The sequence below is a fragment of the Talpa europaea genome (assembly GCF_964194135.1).
Source record: "Talpa europaea genome assembly, chromosome: 15".
Classification (NCBI taxonomy): Eukaryota; Metazoa; Chordata; class Mammalia; order Eulipotyphla; family Talpidae; genus Talpa; species Talpa europaea.
The window spans coordinates 57,329,528-57,345,550 of NC_140083.1; the positions used below are offsets into that span (position 1 = coordinate 57,329,528).

The window sequence follows — 16,023 nt, forward strand, 5'->3', positions numbered from 1 at the left end:
TTTCCTACAAATGACCATCCTGAGAGTTCTCTTTTTTCCTCATTATAAAGTCCTCTTTAGTTTGATTTTTAAAAATAATTTATTTATATATATATATATATATATTTTACATCACTGTTCAATTTTGTACACTTGCTTTCTCCTCTCAGGTGTTGTCCCCATAAAATTCCCACCACCAGTTCACCTGTGCACCATCACCAGAGTCCCTTGTGCTCTTCCCTCTCCTGTTTTGATCTTCTTCCCTCCTCCTCCCCTGCAAAATGTCTGATTTATAGTTGCCTGTTGATTTTTAAAAATTTATTGTTATAACTTTCTCCCAATCCCTTATTTGGCTCCCCTATACGCCTCATATAAGTGAAACCACCTAATAGCTTTCTTTTTCCTTCTGACTTATTTCACTGAGCATAATCACTTCTAGCTCCATCCATGTTGCTGCAAATGTTATGAATTTATCTATTTTCATTGCTGGGGAGTATTCCATTGTGTTTATATACTACATCTTCTTGATCCAGTCATCTGTTTTTGGGCATTTGGGCTGCTTCCATCTGATGGCCAGGCCAGGTCTTTTTTAGATGGCATGGCCATTCAGCTTCTCCCCCGTCCTATTCTCCCCTGTCCCCTCTCCTCCCCAAAGGGAGTGGTCCCAAGAACATCCCCTATAAGCCTCTTGCACATTCATCTCCATCATAGAGTCGGCTTTCTGGGGAACACAACCTGGGATGGAAACAGTAAGAATTTTTTTTAAAATATTTTATTTTATATAATTCTTACATCATTTTTCATTTTTGCACAATGTATGCATTTTCATTTTGGTTATATTCCCCACACAATTGCACCCCCCTTATTTTGACCTTAATCCTTCCTCTCCCCGCCATAGTGTGTCTCTAATTTATAGTTGCTTGTTGATTTTGATTTTTACTTTATTACAATTAGTCTTTTTCCTGGTCCCTTATTTAGCTTTTCTAATTCCTGCTATGAGTGAGACCATCCGGTATTTTTCTTTTTCTTTCTGACTTATTTCACTGAGCATGATCCCTTCTAGCTCCATCCATGTTGCTGCAAACTGCATGTGTTTATCTTTTTTGAATGCTGAGTAATATTCCATGGTGTGTATGTACCACATCTTCTTGATCCAATCATCTATTTTTGGGCATTTGGGTTGTTTCCATAGCTTAGCTATTGTAAAGAGTGCTAATATAAACATAGGGGTGCAGGTGCCCTTTGGAATTAATGTTTCTGTGTCATTTGGGTAAATACCCAGGAGTGGGATTGCTGGATCATATGGAAGCTCTATCTTTAGCAGGTTGAGGAATCTCCACACAGCTCTCCATAGTGGTTGGACCAGTTTGCACTCCCACCAGCAGTGCAGGAGAGTTCCTTTTTCCCCACAACCTCGCCAACATTTGTTGCTAGTTTTTTCAATATGTGTCATTCTCACGGGTGTAAGATGATATCTCATTGTAGTTTTGATTTGCATTCCTGTGGAAACCATAAGAATCTTAACATAGAACTCAAGGGACACTTTAGATTTCTCACTTCCACTTCTGCCATAAAGATACGTGGGAATAAGACAAGAAATACATACAACTGTGGCTGGGTAAATAAATCTCAGACTGGAGTATTATTATTCACTGTCATTTTTCAACTGGAAGGCACAGCTAGACTTTGTTAAATGGTTTCTAGGCTTCTTGTTCAACTGGTAGGGTGCTTTTCCTACAAGTACACTTGATCCTGTCACTATTCTTGCATACAAGATAGAGATTAAATTAATCAGGATGGCAAACAAATGCTTTGCATGCCTTTTTTAAGCCTTTCTTCCTCTGAGGTCTTCAGAATAATTTCTCTGTTTGCAACAATGGCCTATTTTACAGACAGTATACTCACTCACACTCGGCATGTGCTAGGCATTTGGCCCCCATCACCTCTCTCCCTAATGCTTTCCTTATACAGGCCTGGTCACCATTCATACAACACAACAGAATGCTGGTCTTCCTTCCCCTTCAACTCACCAGTGAGTTCCACACTCCACTTAAACAGATGTGAAAAGCATTCACTGCTTGTTACCCCTTAGTCTAAGCACTCATCACCACTGTCAGGTAACTCCTAACAAGTCTCTGCTACTTTCCATCTTTGTAATCCACTCTCCACCAGCAGCTGGCTGGTATCAACCCAAGCATCTCACTCTTGGGCTGAAATTCTGATGGTCTCCCTATGGCATGTTTGGTAGAATTGAAATTCTACAGAGGTCTCCATTTTTCCCACCCTCTACTTCCCTGCTGTTAGCCCCCCAGCTCAGTAAACTGGCCTCATTCTGCATTTGTAACATTTCAGACATTTCAAACTTTGCTCTCCCAGCCTGGAATGCTCTCCTGGCTCTGGCTCATTGTCATTTGGATCTTGCTGTCTATAACCTTTGCTCCAAATAGATCTTTCTCATATCATAACCATGTCATTCGAAAAGCCCATCATGGTCTGGCGAATCTACTTGAATCTGCGCTGCCCCTTTATCTCTGCGTGAAATGAACAAAATCATATCTCCCACCTTATCAACAGGTGGCTGTGAGGGCAAAAGACACAGATATTCTATGCAATGTGTTCAGCATACAGTAAACACTCAAAAAGGCAAACTATATAGGATTGAGTCACTAAAATTGATGGTTTTTATTTTAAATTTGACATTTATTGTTGGTAAAAGAGGGAAAATGTCTAATTAAATACTTCTTTACAACCATCTGAAGAGCAGAAGTGAGTTAAATGATGATTCTATAGTTTCTTCTTTTTCACTTTCCTCCAGTCTGGGGAATTGTACTAAAATGAGTAAGTATACTGGATGTGAAATGCTGATGGGTAATAATACAAAATCTCATCCTCAGCATGGCCTTGGAACTTACTTTTTTCAAATTAGGTTTTCCTATTATAATGAAAGTGATGAGAGGCACCTTTGCATAAGCAATAACAGTGAATTACAAGGTTCTTAAAATGTGTTCTTTCTGCTGCCAATTAACATTAAGAATTTTTTATATAAGCAGTAACAAACATTCTCCAGTTCTCAGTTAAAGCTGTAAATAGTCTATAAGTACACTGAAAAAGCAGGAGCTTGGGAATAATGCCTGAGTTACAACTCCTGAGTTTCTGAAAAAGCCAGCAAACCTCGAAGGAAAATTGTAAAAGCAGCTTGGCACTTGACAAAAGATAATACCACAACTGCAGCCTGAACACCATCTCTGCAACCAAATGAAACTTTATAGATTTGGTTAATTCCGACTCAGCACTACTTCTCAACCACAGCTTGCAGTAGTGGAAAAAAAGATGAATGTAATGCTAGTAATTTCAAATTTTGAACATCAATATGCATTCTATTGCTTTAAATATAGGACATTATTACATTGCTTTAGCCATAGAACTTTGTCACACTTTTTTTGTGGCATCACAAAATAAATTTAAAAAACTGCTAATTTGTTCTAAAATCCTGTTACACATGGGGGTACACTAGCTAAAAAAGCTATAAATTGTTAATCCTAGACCATCTGACTCTTGAGTGATTGTTTCCAACCAGAATTTCAAGTAGGGAGAAGATGGGATCAAAGTTCTCAAGATTTTCTGTAATAGCTGAAGGCAGGTCCCACAGAGAGAACGACCGACGTGCACCTGTGCTTGTCAGGTACTAACTGTAATATCTAACAGATGCAAGTGGCACAGCAAAAGAGTCCAGGCTTTCACTTAAAACTACTAATTGTGAACTTAATAACCACGAAACACAAAAATGTGTGTTTATAAAGCTATCAAAAAAAGATGAAATATTATCGTTTGCAACAACCTGGACAGATCTTGTGGGAATTATGCTAAAGTGAAAGAAGTCAGAGAGAGAGACACACATTCACTTATTTGTGGAATATACAGGGCATGGGGTTGGAGGAACAGTACAGGGGTCAACTGGATGGTGGGAGATGATGTTATAGCTTCTGGGGTGAGTGTGCTGTGTGGGTATATACACTTATTGAAGTGTGAAGCTCGCACCTGAAAAAATAGATGGGGAGTCCAAAAAATGTGGGGTTTTTACAAAATTCAAAGGATGATTTTAGTGTTCTGCTAGCAGCGTTTCCCACGTCTCCTGGAGGTAACTGTTGTTTTAAAAAAGGGTGTGTATGGAGAATCGTAATAAATTCTTTGGATCTTCTGTTATTTCAGAATGTATCACAATAATCTCCAATATTGTAAGATCATTTACTGGGGAAGACTAGGTGTTCAATGGACCTAGCGTTAAGGGGGTCTGACAAAGCTGACACGTAAAAAGAATCAACAAACCAATGATTATTATCTCGAGGCACCAAATTCAAGGATCCTACTATAGTGTACAGATTCACATGCTCTTTATAGAAAACAAATCCTTCTAACACAAATAAATTACAGAAACAAGACCAAAACTCCCAAAGAATCAGGTAGAAGCTCTATATTGTCTTTGGTCAATGACTTTAGCGGCCCACATGTCCACAAAGAAAAGATTTTCTTGATATTCTTTTTTGATAATAAAATAGGAATAATAAAGAGTTTTAAAAAATGTACCCAATAACTACCATACAATACACTGCAATTACAGATCTCTACGCTAAGACAGTTTATGGTAAACTCACCTCTGTAATAAAACAGGCAAAGGTCAGAAAGCACGAACCAGCGTTTCTTCCACAGCTTCATGCCAGTACTGTCCTGTGTTCAAGGACATATTTATTTCATACAATTAAAATTCATTTAGGGTACATTTATTTAAACTAAGTTTTCAAAACAAGCTGCATTTGATGTGTGCTACACAGAAACCTAACTTAAAAAAAATCAAAATGTATCCTAATAAGGTATTCCTATTACACTGGTTTCTAAAGAGTAATATCATCATGTAAGAGGAATACCGTTGAAGCATGTGGTTAGGTTTCACATTCGTAAGTGATTTGAAATTCACTCCAGTGAACACACCCGTCTGAGGCTGAGGTAACCAACGGCGTGTGCATCTGGTAAACCAGATTTAATAAATATGTTAATCTTCAACAAGAAGAAAAATATGTGAACTGAAACTATTCCAAAGCTAATGCAATTTAAAATGACTGTGAAGAAAGGAACCTTAGCATACAAATACATTTCATAAACATTTCTTTCTTCTTACATCTACAGTTTGGGTTTTGCTCATGCTGCAGAAAGAGTGCCCATTTGGCAGCTCTGCCTAAGTAATTCAGTTCATAAAAATGCCAAGTTCCAACAAAATTGCTATTCTAATAAAAATTTTCTTCAAACTTGTAATAAAGCAAAACTGTAAAGCAAAATGAAAAACATCTATCCACCCCCCCGCCCCCAGGAAAAAAGCAAAGAGGCCAGTTTGGATATGTGTTAATTAGTATTTCTTAATTTATTTTAGTTGACTTGAAAACTAAAGAAATGTGGTGAAAAAATATGTATCTTTGTACAAGATTCATCCTTAAGATTGATAACTATACCAAGGAAAGGACTCCCCCCTGCCCCCACCCCCATCCCAAATGCAATGGTATATGGCAGTTTCAATTTCCCAGGGCTATTCTCTCTTGTATAGACAATTAAAATGTTTACATTTTCAAGTGGTTCTAGAGAACAAATAAAGTCTTTTGGTCACACACCTATTACAAAGTAACATTCTTGGTAGACAGACCAGCCGGTAACATTTTTGCACATCTAAATTAACCAAGGCATCAAAATAGAAGCAAGAATCATTTTAAATTAGGAGCCCCACCTTCTCAACTAGGTTCAACTGCACTAAGCTATTTGAGCATCATTTGCACTTATAAGAGAGATTAGTTCAAAAAGTTTTTTAACTTGGATAAGTTTAAATATCAGACTGCTAAAATACAGCAAGTGATCCTGAAATAAAAAATTAAACTTGGTATACATGTTACATACCCCATCAACTCAGTGAGAGATTGGTAAAACTAATTTTATCTGAATGATTAGAAATGCTCTGGACTTTCAGATGCAGTCCAATTTTCAAATGGAACAATTTCTAATGAGTGCTTCATAAAAAATTCATTGTGCAAGTCAATGAATAAAATTATTAGGTCATCTGAATACAGTTAGCAATACTTAACAGAAAAAATTAGCACCATCAAGGAAGTAATGTTAAACTTGCTCCATGTCACCTGTATACACATGTACCATTAGAGACAGGGCAAAGGCAGCTAAAAACTTTAAAGGCTGAATATATGATCTCAATTACATGAAACCCTGCTGTAAAGGAGAAAGTAAAAAAGAAAACAGCAGTGTCTAAGTAGTCAAAAAAGAGGTGAGGAAGCCCAAGAGGGTAACATTACTTGCAACCTTGCTAAGGCCAAAACTAAGGACAAAGTTCCAAAAGAGCTTAGATGTAATAATATAAATACAACTTATCAGATTGTCTGGGAGTGAACCATGATTGAGTAAACAGACAAAATGGAATAGATACTTTATATAGTAGTTAATAAGGACTTAGAAGCAAAAATCTGGAAAAAATCAGAAAAACCTCAAATTATGATCTGATTTCTATATAAATGAAAGCAGTGAAGTATATAATTGTACATTTCTCTAATGATTTTCAGATGCATAGAAAAATGAGTACTTCTGTATGGTAGCTTTTTCCACATTTAAAAAAATATTTCTGCCTGGATCATTTTAGCATGTTATTACTAACATTTTTCATACAGTGTACCTTTCATTTTAAAATCTAGAAATACCTTTCTCTCTTGCCCCCTCTCTGTTCTAGGTAGCATCCATTCTCTTAGCCATATTCAGCTGAAATTGTTCCTTTTGATTCTGACCTCAGAAAAATAAAACATACCAAATAGAAAAAAATAATACCTGTTTATAAAGCCAGCCCCGTCTGACCACAGGTGCATTTGGATTCCTCTTAATAGAATTTGATCTCTTTCCAAAATTATGAACTTTTTTGGAAGCCCGTGAAGACTAAACAGAAAAGGACACAACAGGAAATGTGATATTAATGCATAGATATTTGAGTCTATTTTCATCGTCATGATTTTAACCCCTTTTCAGATTTCTCCAAGACACACAGGACCCAATCCTTTCAGAGAAGTGACTCTTTTGCTGTTTTACACCTAAGAATTCTACATAAGGACTTTTCACCCCCAGGATATTGGAAAGGACCACACGTTTTACAGCCTCTCCTTTAAAATCTGGACACACTACTGTGTGTCCATTTGACAACTTTGTTCATTTAAAATTGGGTTGAGGGCCTCCCCTGATGGCGCAGGCAGTTGAGCGCTGCACTGTGAAGCTGTCCGAAGCCTCTGCAGCGCAGGTTTGATACTGGTCGGCTGGCGAGGGTCCCACATGGCGCAGCAGACCTCTCCTGTCTTGCCCGCTGCTTCCCTCAGCAGTGTATTTCAGTCAGTCTGCCTCTTCAACATGTTCCCCGCTCTGTCTCTGGTGAATCCTCTCACCCTCCCACATATCTGGCCTGTACCCCAGTTCTTGTATAAATAAATAAATCTTTAAAAAATTTTAAAAATTAAAAAAAAATATATAATTGGGTTGAATGACTTTTTCTTGTTGATTCAAGGCACTTTCTTAGTGACAGTGTTTGGCCCCATCAGTTATTTAAATGAAATGAACCTCAGTGAAAATCATAAATCTTTAATAATCAGTCAAATGACAGGTTTTAATTTTACTTTATATCTGCATTTAGTAGTGTTTCAATGAAGGAAAGTTAATAGTGTCATGTGAGAAGAGAAATACTAATATAAAATATAAACATGTATCACATCAAGTTAAAACAAGACTTGAAGGATCTGCTTCACGTCATGTTCTGTTTTCTTCTTTCTGGGTAACTGAACTTGAATGATACGAGGCAGATGGTGTTTACTGTACTTTTCAAAGCACACACAGGGACATACAATCTTTTGAAGTACCGCTATGTTTATTGTGAAGATTCATTTTGGCGGGAACGGCAGTAGCAACAAACGGACATAAAAGTGTAAAGCTGAACTTTAATTTCTCTGTGCAGTAAAGCAGTAACACATTATCTTTATATTTTAGCGTCAGCTGCAATCTTTGGAAATCGAGCACATGTTAACAGAATAATTTTGTTTTGTGAAGCTTGTAGTAATTAGCTCATAGTAGAATTTTAAGGCCCAGCACCAACATTTTTACAAACTCTCCTCAACATACTGTGCTTTTAGCCTGAATTGTATTTCTTAATCTTTGCAAATCCAGTAAGGGGGAGATGGTATTTCTTTTTATTGAGCATTTTTCATGCTATGATTAAGTATCTTTTTCATATACTTAAGAGTAAAACTTTCTTCCTGAGAAGTGATTTTACATAATTTGTCCATTAAAAGTTGGGTTGTATCCCTTTTTCTTGTTGATTTACAGCACTTTCCTAATTACAAAGGAAGTACTCCATAACTGTTATGAATTGCAGATATTATGCATGCATGATAATTAATTAAATGTGTCTGACTTTCTCATTATTTTCTATCATTACTTCTGGGTTTACATCATATTTTAGAAGCTCATCTGCATTCTGAGGTTCCCCCCTCCCTTAAATCTTTTCTTGCATTGTGTTTAAATCTTACATAATTTTTGTTTTTAGCAATTCAGCACCTGATCTGGAAATTTTCTGCTGTAAAGTATGAGGCAAGGATTCAGCTTTCTTTTCAGATAATTACCTAATGGGCCTCAATCTACTAATTATTTTCCTACATATCAATGAAAATATATCAATGCAGCACATTACAATGCTCAGTGACCCTACTAACAATCTGTGCTGTCCAAGAACTGGAAATGATTTATATTACTTGAAAATTTATATTTACTTGTACCATTCCACAAAACTCCAGGCATTTAGAATACAGAGTTGTCTATTATCCCTTCCTTTAAAATAACCATAATTTACCAAAACAACTGTTTTACTGTTATAAAATATATTTCAAAGGAACAGATCATTCTTTTATCATCCCTTGATTCTGTCTCTATTAAATCAAGAACTGAGTAACTTTATGGCAAACATTTATTTATTTAGATTTAGTAGTAAACATTCTAAGAGCGCAGAGAAATTTTTATATCAAGATTCTAAATTTAAAACATGAATGTTATGGCTTAAAATATAAGAAGCAATAGCAATACACTTTTTATAAACAAACAAATCTTGGATTTTAGGGGAAACAATTAACATGCTTGTTATTGATTATGAAGAAAAATCATCTGCTCCAGTTTCCATGTGGGTGTGGCACTTTTCACATCACTTCACAGTCATCCAGCTCACTAGCCTAGGGCTTTCCTTTTGTAGTAGGGATTTTACATTTATTTTTAAATAATACAAATTACACCGTAAGTCAATCATAGCTCGATTATAAACTACATTAAGTCTTTTTGAACTAAGCATACATAATACTATAAAATGGAATTTCTAGACTCGCCTAGAATTTTCACCTTTAAACCTTCAGTTGATTCACTAACCTGACCATTCTCTTACACAAACATCCAGTAATTTATAAAACTATTCAAAATCTGAACTCCACAATAATTCTTTTTTTTCCACAATAATTCTTAAATGTAAGTCATTAAATTTTTTTTCAATGCTTACAATTGTTTATTGTCCATTAGCACAAACTGGCATTGGCCTTTTAAGTTACTTTAATTTTATAAATTTCAATTTAAAGAACCAAAAAAAAAAAAGTGATTACTCTAAGTATTATTCTTTTTTTAGCAGCATTATTTTTTTTAATATTAACTTTTTAATTTTTTTCACATCATCGTTCATTTTTAAACAGTATTTGCTTCCCCCTACCCCTACAGGTGTAGTCCCCATAGTTTCCTTCACCAATGCACTCCTTGCACCATCACCTCAGTCCCCTGTGCTCCTCCCTCCCTCCCTCTGATCCCTCTCCCTCCGCCTCCCCTGCAGTATGTCTCTGATTTATAATTGTCCATTTTTGCTTTGTTGTGTTTTGTACTGTTATTTTTTTTTTTTACACTGATGTCTTATTTGGTTCCCCTATATTCCTGCTATAAGAGAAACCAGCCGATGTTTTTCTTTTTCCTTCTGGCTTATTTCACTGAGCATGATTCCTTCTAGCTCCATCCACGTTGCTGTGAATGTCATGGAGTTTATCTTTTTTGATTGCTGAATAATATATAAAATACCATTGTGTATATATGCCACATCTTTTTGATCCAGTCATCTATTTCTGGGCATTTGGGTTGTTTCCAGGTTTTGCCTATTGTAAATAGTGCTGCAATAAACATAGGGGTACAGGTGTTCTTTTGAATCAATGTTTTTGTGTCCTTTGGGTCGATGCCTAGGAATGGAATTGCCGGGATGTATGGTAGCTCCATTTTTAGTAGACGAAGAACCTCCAGACAGCTTCCCATAGTGGTTGGACCAGTTTGCACTCCCACCAGCCATGTAGGAGAGTTCCTTTATCACCACATCCTCGCCAACATTTGTTGTTGCTTGTTTTTCTGGTATGTACCATTCTTACTAGTGTAAGGTGGTATCTCAATGTGGTTTTAATATACATTTCTCTGATTATAAGGGATGCTGAACATTTTTTCATATGCCTGTTGGCCATTTGCATTTCCTCTTTGGAGAAATGTCTTTTAAGTTCTTCTGCCCATTTCTTGACTGGATTGTTTATTTTGTTTTTGTTGAGTCTTGTGAGTTCTTTGTATATCTTTGTGATCAGTCCCTTAACAGCTGCAAGTCATTAAATTATTAAAATATAATCTTATTACTTTATATTCCATGCCACTGCTTCTTTTGTCACTTACCTTGGATCTAACTGAGTTCATGTAATATTAAAAATGAAATGAGAATTCTGTAATTTTAAGCTTTTAACAGTAACAAGAAAACTTACAGATGAATTTTATTGTGACGACTCGGTGGAATTGGAATGAAGGTGGAGAGAAAAATATGTTTTAATAACATGATTTTTGTGGACATTAGGTCCCAATCTGCTTAATGATTTTTGAGGTTTTTACTTCATATCTGTGAATTCGAAGGGATTCTGAACCTTTCTCTAATGTCTGGCTGTGATATTCCAAGCCAACGTTTTCAGCTTTTCTCCCAATGTTTTTGGCCTGGATTGACTGAAACTAAAACTAACTTTTTCTAAAACCACACAAGCTGGAAATGGAACTTGTTATCAACTTCAGAAAGCTTTTACCACAAGCGCTGTGGGCAATGCTCCTAAATTCTTGATGAAATTCGACTGCAAATACAAAAATCACTGCCTGCCCTCTCTCCATGTGAAGATGCTTCAACCCCTAATATTTAGAAATCTTGACAGGCTTCCATCAGGCCCAATAGACTTGAGGTTTGCTCCAATCCTTTGTTTTTTTTTAGTGTCCACAGGAATGCTTTAGCTTGCACAATGTAGACCTAACTTTGGGACATAGTACCTATAGGACTGCCTCCAGAAACTGAACACAACTGTTTAATTTTCACTGGGGTGGGGGGGTGCGGGGAGGGAGGCTCTGATGTCTGGGTAGAGATGGAGCGTTGGTGAAAGACAAGAACAAAGGAAGACTCTCCCTTAAGGGCATCTCTCTCATTGTCCCAGGAAGACATTATTGCTTTTTCAAAGGTGAACATAGACTTTAAATCTGCATATTTATTTTTTAATTAATTATTTTTTTAGTGAGGTACTCTTATTTTAGATTCTTTCAAATCTTTTCCCCAATACAGTATTTCTTCCCTTAGGTGTGGTGACCTTAGCTCTCCCACCACGAGAACACATATAACCCTGCATTTAAATCCCTGTCCTGAGTGTCCCCCCCACCCCCCTTTCACCCTTTCCCCTGTCCTCCTAGATGCTTCAAATCTATGGTCTGCATTTTTTTTTTTAAATCTACTGTGGTAACCACCCTAAATGACCTCTCCTTTCTCTTCCCCATGTGCCCCCAAGTCATTTGTTTTAGCTGTTATTCAAGTTGGTGTCTGAAGCCACGTGGCAAGTTCCTTGGTCATACAGGAGGTATACATGCTAGCATTAAACTTCTTTTTTGCTTTTTCTCTTATTAAAAAACATGAGTAACAATAATAAATGCAGATTATCAATTATACCAGTAACCAGTGATTAATAATAAGCAAAATAACTTACTCTGCCCACAGGGCTCATAGGATGCACTGCATAATCTGAAGTCATATTATAATTTGAAGCTTCATTTATCATACTTAGAGGTCGTTCCTTTTTTTCTTCAGATGTCATGGCTGCAACGGTCCTGAAAATATATGTCAAAAAACTAGAATTTGCTATGTGTGCACTGCTTTATAATAAAGCTTTCCTAGAGTTAATAAAGCTGGTGTCCTACTTTTTCAAAGCAGCTGGATACTAGTTAGAGCTCAACAAAACCCTAGAGTCACAGCTTAATATTTACAGTGACCTTACGTATAACTAACACTTCTAAGCACAACATAAGTTAATATCATGTTTATTTTATTAAGTATTACTGCAGATACTTGATCATCTAACCAGAAAATTAAAAATTTATTCCCAAGATTAACTATTATAATATTCCAATATTATATACATATTGTAACTATATAGTATATATAACTATATATATTATAACTATTGTAATATTCCAGTACTCAGTAACAATAACATCAATAGCTAAAGTCTATGAATAGATTTATAGTATTAAAATATCTTTACAAGTACTTCTCTTGAGGCTTATAAACATCTCAAGAAATGGTAAATTACCATTATCCCATTTAAGGGGAAGAAAACGGAGCTCAAATTAGTTGGGTACTTTGATCAAGCTTACAAAGTTTCTCTGACCCTACATTCTAGGCTCTTTGTGTTTGAACTAGTATAGAAATAGGCTCCTGAAAGTTTATTATTCATGAAAAAAGTTTATCATTCATGAAAAAAGTTTAAGTCATGTTTCTAAACCACATGTAGTAAACAGATGGCGTTCTATTATCTCAACACTTAGGTTCCCTGGAATGGAGGTGACTGCAGGAAACTCCTTACTTACTGTTCATTCACTACGAAAATGCAATTGTCCTGGGAGGGCTGTCCAGTGACTGGATGTTTACAGGTCACTTTCCTTTCATTATGGCTGAAAAAAAAGAGAGAGAAATAAAATGTAGGTACTGGTTTTTACCACATTTCTTTATTATAACACTGAAGTCAGAACACTAGTGATGAAATTCAAACCGCTAGGTATTGCAACTTCTGAAAACACCTTTGGACTACCTACTGTGTGTCAATGCTACTTACAGTGCTAAAGCACAGCACACAGAATGATCTCAATCCTTTCTTCTCACTATTTCATAGACAAAGGTAAGTTGATCTGGCTCCATGATACTGCATTTTACATTTGATAGGCGGGTTACAATAAGTAAGTATGAGTATCTACCATTACTCTGTAGTCCAATTTAGGCAAATTACAGAGGTCTAACTGCCAAATTTACATATGGGAGAGAAACCTAGCGGTACTACTATATAGGCATAACACATTACAAACTAAGCAGTATGCCTGGAAGAGTAGTAAGTTATGATGCTTCTGTTTTTACAAAAGAACTTTCATATCAATAATGTAATGGGATTGACTTTAGAAATGCTCTGGAAGACATCCCACAGAAAAAAGAATCTGAAGGGAAAACTAAAATCTTAAATGTACAAATGATAATAGAAAATAAACTAATTTGCCATATTTACTGAAAAAATGTTTAATTAAAGGATGACTGTTTTTGGAGAATAAGTGCTTTGCCTAAGAAATACTCTTCTGGCTAGGTTGGATGATGAGAGTAAGTCTTTTACCATTTTCTGGAAATGAGAGAGAAAAGCTAAAAGTATCAGATGCCCCCAATAATATGGAATATACATTAAAATATTAAATAATATAAATCATCATTTGTAAATTAGTATTTTTCTCAATTGGGTTGCATAACATAAAGTTACCCGTGAGGAGACTATCGGTGTGTCTGACCTTAGAAAATTTACTTTCATTATGGGGAAAAGATCAGTCGTTCGTTTTGAGTATTGTGCTGTTTATCTTAAAAGATTATTATAATCTCTGTACTGAGGAATGTCTGTATCCACAAATCACAAACTTTCTGCCAAAAGCTTTCGGTTCCTTTTCCAAATCCTAACTTTCACTAATATTGTATTTATTGGCAACTCAGTACTCAAAACTCTTATTCCACTATGTCAAACTGTATAAAAGAAAAGGTACCAATAATACAGTTTTTAAAAAATTACACACTAACTGCTGTGGTAACAGAATGACTGATGGAATACAATGTACTTCTATTATTTTAATAATGGTCTAGCAGGTACCCAGTACTGAGAAATTATCAGCTTCCTGGGGTGAATTTGTCTTTACATAAGCACATTCCATGGCTGTTAGATTTGGTGGGTTGACACATTTATTTGTATACTAGACACTACACAGTGAATATACAAGTGATTATTTTCCCTTTTGATTTAAAAAAGATAATAATGGAAATCTAAGGTCTCGTGGGATATGAATTGATGTAATAAGTAATAAACACATTAACAGAACTACTAAGATGTATGGCCTCTGAAGGCAAGTGGCAGGCATTGAAGTACCCTAATGGGATGATATCAACAAGGTGTCAGGTATCTGGATGCCTATGTTCTAGCAGAACACAACACTGTGGGGAGATGTGGGAGCTGGAGGGGAGGTTTGAAGTGACCTGTCACAACTCTTAAACACTTTAGTAAAAAACAAAGGAGAATGAGATCTTTTTTTCATTCTCTCCTGGGGAAGGAACATTAAAAAGCTAGAGTTGGTTAAGTGGTAGATAGAAGAGAAACATATAAATTCTTCATATAAAAAAAAAATTGCAAAATCTGCAGTCTTCTAAATAACGGTATTATTCCCCTATGCTGTGTCATCTTGCCAGGGAGGAAGATAAGACTCCAATCTTAGCGTTCCTGAAGCTCTAAATTATAACACGGTTCTGCAGTGATTACGGGGTAAGAGACCATGCTGACCTCAACACTGAGCAGATTTGAGTGTCTACTCTACGAGAACACTAGGCAATGATATTTAATCAACGAATACCTAGGGGGAAAAAAATCCAAATATTCTTTTCCCACAAAGTGGATGCCAATTCAATGAGATTGGCATTTTTATCATCATTAAGACATTTAAGATGGCCTAATCTTTAAGAAGATTAGTGTCTTAAAGTAAAACTAAATGAAAACCATAGCATTCCATCTAATTTAAGACACCATGATTACTACCACTATGGAATATATTTGTATTCTTCCTTTACTTCTTCAAAGTAGCCAATGTTATATATGATGTTATGTTAAACTGATGTGAAAATTCTTATGATATTTACAAGGAAAAGTCTTTTACTATTTTTTAATGAAAGGAACACTTTTCCCACGACATATATCTAATTGTAACAATAAATGACTCAAATCTTAACACTCCTGAAATGGGTCTTGGTGACTAAATTAAAAAGAAAAACAAAAACAAAAAAACCATACAGTGGATTTTCAAAAACACCACAATCCAAAATCTGTACAATGATGTATTTAAACTATGTAGTCAATCATGATGGAGATTTTAGAGGTAATGAGGGAAAAAAAAAAAGTCATCTACAAAATAGCTTACTTATTATCAAATAGAATATTCAGTGTAATGTTTTCTAACCATTTCATCAAAACCAGATTAAAGTAAGTTACAAGTGTGACAAACTAAAATATCAACTCCAGCCTTAAATGTTTGAATGTGGTAATTTTTGACTACCTCCTAGGACTGTTAACCTCTCTGCTCTTATACAAAGGCATCTTTAAATACTTAGAAAAATTAAACATGTATAGATGAATTTAAAAACCATTCCTTACATGACAAGTGACATCACTGGAGTTATAACAAAATGGGTCTAAGAAAGCCAAGGCAGAAAAATCAAGTCCTCTCAAATTTTCATTCACTTATCCCAACATTAGACAACACTCCCAAAATCTTGGTCTTGGTTACTATACTGTCCTCTTTAATGTGGATGTAGTTTTGGGCAGGGTGAAACTG

The 16,023-nt window shown here is 35.7% G+C and overlaps 1 protein-coding gene across 4 annotated transcripts in view; it reads right to left on the bottom strand.

Moving 5' to 3' along the window:
• PLEKHA5 (pleckstrin homology domain containing A5) overlaps positions 1–16,023 on the bottom strand; it is a gene marked incomplete at its 3' end in the record, with an annotated part of 223,792 nt that overhangs the window by 71,806 nt on the left and 135,963 nt on the right. For all 4 annotated transcript variants that reach the window (XM_084256208.1, XM_084256205.1, XM_084256207.1 and 1 more), the window contains exons 4-7: positions 12,991–13,074; positions 12,111–12,231; positions 6,847–6,951; positions 4,632–4,704 (exon numbers count right to left, since the gene is read on the bottom strand). In XM_084256208.1, the coding sequence (XP_084112334.1) occupies positions 4,632–4,704; positions 6,847–6,951; positions 12,111–12,231; positions 12,991–13,074 (383 nt within the window). The remainder of the gene's footprint in view (positions 1–4,631; positions 4,705–6,846; positions 6,952–12,110; positions 12,232–12,990; positions 13,075–16,023) is intronic.